The sequence below is a fragment of the Anopheles cruzii genome, chromosome 3 (genome assembly GCF_943734635.1).
Source record: "Anopheles cruzii chromosome 3, idAnoCruzAS_RS32_06, whole genome shotgun sequence".
In the NCBI taxonomy this organism is placed as follows: domain Eukaryota; kingdom Metazoa; phylum Arthropoda; class Insecta; order Diptera; family Culicidae; genus Anopheles; species Anopheles cruzii.
This window is the reverse complement of record NC_069145.1, coordinates 8,777,999-8,788,651: the sequence shown is the minus strand read 5'-3', so window position 1 is coordinate 8,788,651 and position 10,653 is coordinate 8,777,999. Positions and strand designations below refer to the sequence as shown.

At 51.1% G+C, this 10,653-nt stretch overlaps 1 protein-coding gene across 1 annotated transcript; it reads right to left on the bottom strand.

The window, feature by feature from the left end:
• Nucleotides 1-9,503: 9,503 nt before the first annotated feature.
• Nucleotides 9,504-9,816, bottom strand: LOC128269767 (uncharacterized). The gene is made up of 2 exons (XM_053007171.1): nt 9,802-9,816; nt 9,504-9,737 (listed from the first exon to the last, which is right to left on the bottom strand). The coding sequence occupies exons 1-2, from the start codon at nt 9,814-9,816 to the stop codon at nt 9,504-9,506; spliced, it is 249 nt and encodes an 82-aa protein (XP_052863131.1).
• Between the last annotated feature and the right edge of the window lie 837 nt (nt 9,817-10,653).

Sequence of the window (10,653 nt, the reverse complement as noted above, 5' to 3'; positions counted from 1 at the left end):
AAGCGTGGTTCGTCTCCGGTCCTTAGGAAGCTAAGTGCTATGGTTTTGTTGCCCACGAGGATACTCTTTCAGTAATTTGATCCAAAACGTCAGCTGAAGATATGGTTGACAGAGTGCAATTCTTGATAGTTCTTGTATATCAAGTTGCAAATTTTCTTTCTATTTTTTTTATTCCCATTTTCAATTGCCATGCTCAAAACTAGATCTGGTAACTTGGTTCACCTTTCAATGTCTATGCTTACTTTTTACATCTTGTATACAGCAATATTTAAATGCTGCACAGACCTTGGTGGACCTGCGATTGTAAGGGAACCAATCAGGCCCTGATACCCTCCGAGAAACGGTTCCTACCCTGCTGGTTGCCTTCGGAGAGCACCATTTAACCTAATGAATCCAGGACCCTTCCTTCCACTCTTATAAAAGGTTGTCCGTCTTCCTCCTTAATGAAGTGTCTCTTGTCGAGCGCGCGTTCGCGCAACGTGCATCTCCGTCGCCCGGAACGGATATGTTGCTGTGTACAACAAACAATTTCGCGGAAAGCGAATTTAAACTACATTACCCTAATTACGGTGCTCTATTTCAGTGATCGTCATTTCCATTCCAACCTGTCGCTCGGTCGAGTTGTAATTGGTACCATCACGGAGAGAGAGCGGGAGAGAGAGCATTATTTTGCGACAGATGATAACACTATTTTCGCAAATGACGGAACACAATAGGAGTCGGATTTCTTCACCGTCTGCCGCCGCCGCCGCCAGCTCACCAACAGATGCCGTTGGCATAATCGTTGCACAATCATTATGCCGATGATGATGATGATGCTGCTGGTGATGGTGATGATGGTGATGAAATGTAGCCTTACTTTCCTTGGCTCGCCGTCTACTTTCTTGACAAAAGTCGTCTTCTTAATGAGCTCGACTTTACGCTGCTTATGATGCGAACAGCCACACTGCGATTTTGGCCGCCCTTTTTCGTGGCTCGGGCGGTTTTAAAGCATTTTCTCTCCCCCTCAACCGGTGGTGGTTGTGAAGGGTTATCTGCGATGCAAATCGGGACACGAGTGTGTCTTCTGTGTCTGTGGCTGCGTTGAAGGGCATTTCCATAACCGACAGAGAAAGAGAGAGAGAGAGAGCGTCAGCAAAAACGTCGTCCGTGGTCGCGGCCGCCCGTCTTCTGCAGCTAAGACATTACTCAGCGTGCTGGGGATGCCGTCGAGACTTGAAAAAAAAAACGCCACAAAACTTTGGCCGCAGTAAAACGCAGCGAGCTGCAGCTGCTTTTCTTCGCAACTTTTCCGTTGCACAACCCAGCAGTGATCCCGTTGGGCCGAGCCAGGCCCCATGCGCTACGCGGGGCTTATCACTCGCATTGTATAGTACTGAGCTGATTTACCAGCAGCGCTGAGCAGAGAGCCTACACAGCACAGGGATCAGCAACGTAACAGTGCATCTGTGGACGGTGCTGCCTCTGGGCCCCGGCTCTGGGTTTTGTGCTGCACCACGCAAACGGTTTGGCTCGTGTTTGCCTTCAGCATCTTCTGTGCCGGGCAAGTTTACAACTCTTACTCTCCCCCGAGAATGGTTCGCGTTGTTGTAGCGCTTCGTTTGGCAAAACTTTGCCACTGCGCCGTGTGGCGGCATGGGAACGAGTTGGCGAGACGACGACCACGACGACGACGACGATGGTACAACTGTTTTGTCGCCTTGTTTCGTTTTTGAATAACTATCCGTTAATTTGAGAAACTGATTAACATTACAGTGAATTTGCTTTCATTAGCGCATTAAATTTGGCTGCAAGCGCGCCCGCGGCACAAGTTTGGAGATTGTGGCGCAACGATTACAACTTCGGTGTAATTAAATTCGCATGCGCTTGTTGCCGTGTGCTTTCGGACAAAAGCGACAGTTTTCTTTCGCCCAAAAACGGGGGTCCACTGATTGCGCTGTTGAACTATCGTATTTTCAACGCCTTTTCCGCACATTTTCGCCCGACAGAGTTTTTGCCAAACATCATTTCATTAATTTATGGCCACGCTTCAGTTTTACTCCGCGCCCAGTCCAGTCCAGTCCATTACTGTCGGTGATGGCGGTGAACGTAAACAAAGTCCACGGCGACATGAATTAAACCCTCATAATTCCCACGGATATCCCTGTCCGTCCCGGGAGACGGCTGCGGCATTATCGATGTTGATCCTTCTGATTCGATCGCCGCCAAAAGTTTATCGTCGCCCCGGTGTGCGCATATTGTGTACGCCGCAATATTCTCATTCCGGGCACACAGGATAAAAGCATACTTAAAATAATTCATAACGAGCTGCAAAGAGAGAGAGAGAGAGAAAGAAAACGAAACGCGGGCTTTATGATATTGGCTTTTCGGTAAATCCGTGGCCAAAATAAAATTACCCGTCACGGCGACGATGCTTTATTAAATCGAATCACCCTCCTTCGGACCGGTGGGACTCCCACCGGCAGAGGGCGCTTTTCGCGAGTGAGAGGAAAGGAAAAAAAAGAAAAGAGTGTGTGTGTGTGTGTGAGAGAGAGAAAATGGAAGCAACCTTCGTCAGTCAAACGGACGCCACTGGGGCCATTTTTGTTTTCTTCGGGGCCCCCCGAACTCCCAAGCGCACGTCCTGCGTCCCAGCGGGCGAGAGACATCATCGTGACCGACATTTCCATATTCTTTCCATGTTCACATTTTATTTTTAGCTCCCAAGCGAGCAGCGGCCCCATCGATTGTTGAATTGTCAATTGTGCGTCAAACGTACATCCTCGCGGGCGCCCGCAACGATTGAGAGGAAAAGGCACCAAGAAAACAATGGAAAATGCAAACAAACAACACATCCAGCCCCTCCGCGAAGGAGACACCGGGGTGGGGTTGTATGGCATGGCAACTCCAGCAAGCACTCGAAACACAAGCGAACGGACAAGGACCAGGCAGAACGCGCGCTGCGTTCCTTCTCCCATAATAAACAAATAATAAAACCGAAAATAATGGCCGTGATAAAAGCAGAAAGAGACAGCAAAAAAAAAAAACGGAGAGAGAACCAGAAACGGAACGCGGCGAAGCAAAGACAGTAAACGGCGGAAAGAAGAACAGCGGATCTCATAATATACGAAACAATAAAGCGACAGAGGCGCGTGTGCCCCGTGGTCCTCCGTTCCGTGGTCGTAAAATGTGAATGTTTATGAAAATAGGATTATTATTTATTGATTGAAATCAGGATTATATGATCGCGCGTATGTGTGTGTGCCCAGACGACGTCCGTAATGGCCTCGCGATGCGTGACAGAGCGCGATAGATAGGCCAGCTAGCCCGAGGACAGAGACAGACAGCGTAGTCGAGGAGACACTGACGATCCGGTTCCCATAATGGGCGCGGACGGTTTTTCTCATTGCTGCTCGGCCCGGCCGACCCAAGCCCACCAGATTTATGCAAACTTGGCACACACTCTTGGCATGTGTGTGTAAGGGGGGGCGTCCTTTTTGGCCAGATTCTCCTTCGGAAGCGACGAGCTAAAATAGAAGTTCGATCGATCGGACTTTGAGGAGATGCACTCATATGCTACCCAATGCTTTGAGCGCTTTTTTCGCTAAAGGATTTTAAACGACAAAATAATACATTCTTCGCGGTCTTCTTCCCGGAGAAAAGGGTCACACTTTACGCTGGTCGGTTCCGGATCCCGAATGAGATGCTCCAAAACGTGGAGTTACGGACCGTGATATGGTAAACACCCAACAGCAGTTTTGGATCTTGTCAGGCACGAGCACACCGAAGGCACAACGGTTCGGTCGGTCGGTTTCGCCATTGAACTCTTCGAATTTATGAAACTCGTCCCCGAAGCCAGATTAGCCAGAGCGGCAAAAGAAAAGGTTCCGGTGACGCTACGAAGAAGAACACAGCCGGCGAACCCCGTTTCGAGTGCAGCCCGAAAGGAGAAGGAAAGAAAGAAGCAAGCGCCGGGCAGGGCGATTGGGAGACGGCCCAACACACAACGCCACTCGTTAGGCATCTTCGTCAAGTAATGATCAGATCATGGACGCACGAGGAAGAGGAACCGAAACAGCTCCGTTCGACGTGTGTTCGAGGGCGCAGCAAATGAGAGCAAAAATCGGCGCGGCAAGATTGGAATCTTGCCTCTCTTCCTGGAGGGTCGGTCCCCGAGACATCGGTTCAGATTTTAGGAACATCTTCGCCCGGCTGACCTCAAGAATCTTCCGGACCCAAGCATTCCAGGGCGAAACGAGAATCGCTAGCCGCAGCAGCAGCAGCTGCTTGGTGTGGTCGAGATGCCGCGGAGAGTGCTTCCGATGAGGTTCGGGTTGGGCCACCACCAAGAGAGTTCGGTGTTGTCTTTTTCGGGGCCAGTTGGGTGCGCGTGTGTGTGTGGCCAACATTTCCATAACCGAAGAGGCTGAGTGCGTTAAACATGTATTAAATGGGTTTGATAGCGAAATAGAAAAAGAAGGAACCGCCGCATTTACGAGACAAGAATCTGTGGGGTTGCGCTGCTCCGAACTCTAGCAGGGGCATGGAATGTCAGCCAGCCAGGCACAACGGACCAGGAAATACGTTTATGATGTGTGGGGGGGGTGTGCAGCATCGGCCAGAGGCTGAAGCACGGAAGCGGAGGGCGACTTCTATTATGTTGTGCTGCGCAAACTAATGAGCTGAGCGAGATCAGAGCTACTAATCAGAGGCAAAATTTCCGGTCATAAACGAAATGCTAAAGGGGCATGTTAAAGCATTGTGTTCCGGGGAGCGATATTGGATTTAACGACCCGGTCCAGGAACAATGGAGTTTGAGTTGTGTTTGAAATCATATTTTACAGCGGCGCGCTCTCGGTGGTATCGAGCAGAGGGATCTCGCCTCCGTGATGCGATTGCTCCTTTTTAAAGAGTCCCCAGCATCAACGTGTGGTCGCCGCTTCGATGCTGAGCGAACCCACGAACCGGGTTGGTCCTTCGGTTCGGCGTTAAGCCGGCACGGCAGAACAAACCCAAACCCGGGACACGACCCAACCCGACTGTCGATTTCATCGCGCCATCCGTTGATGGCGTCCGACGAACGACGACGACGATGATGATGATGATGATGGGTTGTTATGAGCTGGCCTGGGCCAGGCTAAAGAGAGCGCAGAGCAGCAGGAGCATGATTAAGAAATCGTGACGGCTGCGCACCGCACGCCATGATGGGAGGCGAGGCACCCCGTCCCGGCCGCCATAATTATGGGGGCGCATCGCAAGACATATTTCGTTCCATTTGTTGTCTGCGAAGTATAATTTACTCCGAACTGTTGTGGGGGCCGGGCGCGCGAGGGCCTTCGAAGGTCCGGGAAGAATTAGACCACGGTCGGCGCTGTCGGAACGCAATGTTGGAAGCATTTCTTTTTTTTCTATAATGCTTAACTCCCTATTCGCCCCCGACGTGTGCTTTGGGGACCACCGGACCTCTTCCTTGCTGACGGCGGAGATTTTGGAGGAATACCTTTCGCTCCGCTGGAGAAGTGGTCATTGTGTGCCGTTTTTTGGTCTAGATTCTGTAGGGCAATTTCGGTTAGAAAAGGTTTCAGAAATACCTTTTGTTTGGCGGCAGACGCGGAAGCACCAGAAGTTGGAAAAGTGTACAAAATAACCAAAAGATTCCGAATTGGCGTGGTCTCCCGTCGAGAATTGGTTCATCAATCGTCCACCATTTTGTGTTGGCTTAACGCTCGGCTGACTGGCTGGCCGGCCGATCCCTATCGGCCGGGGATGATGGTGATACCGGGCCTAATTAGCGAACGTTTTCGGTTTGGCCAATTCTCGGCTTGTGGCCCATCGGTTGTGACGACGCTTCCATAGATTGGCAATCGAATGTTAATCGAAAAAAGAAACGATTCAACGGCCATTTTCGCTCCCGGGATCGTTACGTTTAATGGTGCTTCCGGTTCCGGGTGGGTGGCGATAAACACACAGCGCTTATGCGTTTATGGACGGGTATATCCCATTGGGCGACCGGTCCCGGATTGATATTTTATGCGCCGAGTGTGAGGAAGTTTCAATGTGGCGAAACAGGGGCCATGCCGGAATAGTTGCACCAAAAATAGAGTCGCCGAGTGGACCATATTTTTGGAACGGTATCGTGGAAGATGTGGTCCGGTGCGGTGGGCACGGTCTGGTCTGGTGAGGGCTGTTTATTGATTGCGGATATAGGATTAGAAGAGGTGCGTGGAAGATTTCATTGTTGATTTGGCCGACATTTTATGCGCCTCTCGGTATTCAGCAATATAGAATTATTGGTGCATTGTTATCTGTGTTTGCATAATGAAGATTCCTAAAATTTATGTTCATTTATTGGCTACAAAGTTTGTCCTTAGACTGAATATTTAAAGCAACTTTATCTCATTTTCATTTATTTTCCATACTTTCGAAATATCATCGATTAATCGACATTTCTGTTATTTTCATGAGTGTAATCGACAGATGATAATGAATAAATATGAAAATATAACATATTTTTTATTCTTCAAATCAAAATAACTTCATGCGATATGATAATATTTATTTTACAAACAACTTTCAAATGAAATAAAACACAGAACAACATTTCCGTTATCCGCTAGACGTGTGTCACGTATGGACAAGTGCATTGTTTTGGTTTGTGGCGCCCCAAAGCTTCCTTCAGTCGATGGTATGGGCTTCTGCGGACCGTGGCTATCTGAAATCCTCGGGACCACATAGGCGTGCGAGTCTGGAATTGTTTCCATTCCAGGCATGGTGTGATTACGGAGAATGTCCTGAAGTTTCGGCCATGTAGAGGTTCCCTCAATCCCATCCGCATATTGTATGCATCAATCTGACATTCTTTAGCCAACCCTGTGCCGGGCAGCGCACCGCAATTATCAACCTGTAGGACGTGGAGAGTTTCGCGTCAACAGGACAACAATAATCCTGGGGAACTCGAGCTTGAACCTGTTCGTTGGGGTTGACCCAATTCCGTGGTCTCAAAACAGGCAAGTCCAACGAGGCTCCATGGGAGTGGTTTTTAATCTACGCTCCTGATTGAATTTTCGACGCGACTCTAACAACTTCATGGCGAAGCGCCACGTACCGAGGTGGTCAGAAGTTATGCTTGGTGGCTAGGGCCACATCGCCGACCCATCCCGCTAACGAAGTGACAAGGTGGCGACGCTGACACACTACGTCCGAGCAACACGAAGGGCAAACAATTTCCTTCCCTGATGTCCAGTGTCCAGATTTTCCGGGAAGCTCCCGCAAGTTCCAGGCAGTTTCAGAATTGTTGGAGGTGTTTCTTCCACTTCGACACTGCTCCTGGCTGACGTGGAAGTCGTACAAAAGGTGGAGCGTATGGTTCGCGCGGAAGTTGGCAAGCCACCGTGATTCCTGCAGTCCGTCAGTGTCCGTGCCTCCCGGACGAGTCGGACACCTCGCGGAAGTTTGCTTCCGTTCCGTTTGGCGAACTTTTCGGCCCGTTTGTTGCCCTCCAACTTTCGCAGGCGTAAATCGTTGGAAAGATATTGGATACCAACGCAACTTTTACTACCGTTTCACCCGCGCGGCCAGTGATTTCTTGACGTGCTCGCGCGGGAATCGATTGCTGGAACGCCCGGGAAGTTATCAAACAAAATGTTTAAACGCCCGGCAGGAAAGCGAATAGAAAACCGGAGGGGCCAAAGGAGCAAAACTTGGTCCGAACATGGTCCAAACAACGGACTGTGAGCTCTCTGTGGCCCTGCTCGAGTGGCCCAGTGTTGCGCCAAAGTTTCTCCACGGATCATCTCGGTTCCTGTGCCCTGCTCGAGTGGATCCCCTCCGCCCGAAATTGAAGTGGTCAAAAGTGGGTCTCTCATTCGATGTGTCTCGCTCCGGATTGGCCACCCTGCCGGAAGTGGCCTTCTTTCGTGGCGCAATGCAACTTCATTTGAAGTTAATGACGCTCCAGTTTTTTCCCAGCACGAGTCGCGGCGACCACCCCCTTCCCCGGGATCAAGTGTGTCACCCCCGGACTGGGGATGCAAATTTTGTGGCAAAACCGGGAACGTTGCGCGAGCCAGAGAGTGCAGTGCTATCCACTTTTAATTCTCCACCCGTCCTCGTCGTCGTCGTCGTCGCAAGCATGGTTGTTGGCTTCGTTGGCCGCCAAGAGGTTGCCTCTTGAGTTGGCGGTGGCGATGCAAAGTGCATAATGCGGCTCGGCGTTCGGCTCCGTTGGAAAATCACGACCCTCCTCCGGTGCCCTCGACCTAGGCACGTCGCACGCCATTGCATTAATTTTCCGTTAGACTTGCAAATCTAGTGGCTTCCCGCCTGGAGGCAGCGCCAATTTTTTTTGTGTCGAGCACGTGCCGCTGAGTGTGGTGGGCAGTAGTCTTCAATGGGCGTGGGAATAACATTATTTTGAGGGAAAATTAATTTCTTGGGTTGGGTCGTCGCCGTTGCCCGTTGTTGAGGCCGGTTTGTGCTCTCTCCTAGCAACCCATTTGCGAGTCTCTTTGCTTTTGGGGGTTTCCACTGGCAGCAGAGTTTTTTTTGTGACCAGCACTTAATAACGCAGCACTTTGCACGTGGCGCCGATGTCGCCATTGGCCACCACCCCAGTCCAGTCGCTGGTGTCGTCAAGTCCAGGCATGAAATGGAAAACAAAGTCCCAAAATCGATTATCGCAAACTTTGTCCGTATTTTCTTTCAATTAGGCGCCTCTTCGTCGGCCAAAATCGATTCCCTGCTGGGGGTTTCCCGAGGAAATCAATCGCCCTTGCGACTGACAGCTTCGGGAGCTTTTTCCGGGTGTGGGCTGTGAATTATCATAACTTTTTACGTGCGCAATCTCTTCGCCGGGATCCGCCGCTCCTATCGACTACTTGGGCATTAGTTTCTGGCTACCAGGTTACAGGTTACGACATGTCGTAAGCGCGCTCACCTTGCCTAGGCTGTGCCATTACGGCTTCTGGCCGGGAGCAAGTTGATGGCATCCCAGCAGGCAAGAGCTGGACGCCCAAGCCTTATCGCGAGGATAGAGGCGAAGAAAGGGAGGGACACACTTAATTCCCGCACGCTGTCCCGCTGGCGCGTCCTTCCGTCGACCGTAGGACCCGTCGCACAGCGTTTTTGTGGTAACTTTTTTTATGACCGCTGCCTTCGAAAGCTGTCCGCTCTTCGCTGTCTCTAGGACGGACGACAAAGTTGGGGCCGCTTTTCCACGTGGTGCGGCTGGAGGTGGATACTTATGCCGGAGATGTGTAGTCAAATCTTGACCTATTAATTTTCGTTCCCCAGGTCCCAGGTACGGTAGTCAACTTGGGAGGAGATTTGTGGAATCGCCTGCGGGGCGGAAGTTGCCCAGAAGTGACTTTGCGCTTGTTTCGCTCCTCGGTAACGGTTATACGGACCATCATAACTCTGGCGTTTGGCATAATTTTTCAATAGAACCTTTTATTTGGAGTCCAGTTTATTGTACCTTTTTTGGATTTGGCCTCCGGCGGCCAGCGTCCGGCGTCTGTTCGGGACATCTAGAGCACTATCGAAGTGGACCAGGGATATCCAGCTACGTAAGGGTGGCCGGCGGTGTAGGCAGCACTGACTGGGCCTGTTGTGTAGACGGGTGCCGAGTAGGACGCGACGTACGGTGAGGCCAGCGATAGGGCCGGTGCGGCGGCCACATAGGGCGACGCAAAGGTGCTGTAACCTAGAGGAACCAACGGCTTGGCGGATGTAGCGGCAATGGCCAGCAGAGCGATGAAGATCTGGACGGACGAACGAAGCATGAAGGTGAATTGGCTGCAGAAGGTTTCAGAGCCGGTCACTTACGACTTTGGAGAACATTTTGGACGTTTTTGTTGGGTGTTGACTGTCGGGCGTACTTCGGACAACAACTGACTGTACCTGGTCTGGCAGGTGTCCACGGGTTTTTATACCGCACTTTGGCTGTTCGGCTCGTCTGGTGGTCATCGCAGTGTCATCACCGCAAGCCCCAACGGACTTCGGTGTCGAAGTCTATTGGAACCCCCGCCGCGGGCACGGCAAGGTGGTGGAATCTCCTTGACCTTGGCTACTTGACAGACGGCGTACCGCGTGTGTCGAAAGTGTCACTGGACAGCCGCTGTGAGGCGCGTGCGACTCACATCTTGCTTACCCAATCCGTGGTGGTGTGCTTCGAAGGTGGACTTCCATTGGGATGATTGAATTGTGGTCAATTGGGCGGTCGCATTCTCGGCACGTCCGAACGAACCCAATTGGGATCAAAATTTGCATATTTGCGCGGGTGCCAAGCAGCGCGCAACGTACCGGGTTGTGAGGCCGGTCAGCAGCCGGTCCGATGATTAGACAATTTTATTACCGCCCTTGATGACTGAGTGCGCAAAATTTAACATTCGTCTGACATACGTTTTACTCGCCTTCACGTCCAGCCGTTGGTTGGCCCAAACTGCAAGGACGAGGGCGAATTAAACCCCCGGCAGGCGACAGAGAAGTCCTGAGATTGTTTTCGTTAATCGATCGGTTGCAACAAGCTGTTGCGACGCCGACGCCGGGTGGGATCGGATCGGATTTGTGGGATTATAAAAAACCGTGGTCAAGCCAAGCGAAGGTATCAGTCAGCGTTGCATCTTCACATCAGCTAGTCCAGTGTCCGTCCGGTCCGAAGCTCCAAAGTTCTCCAAA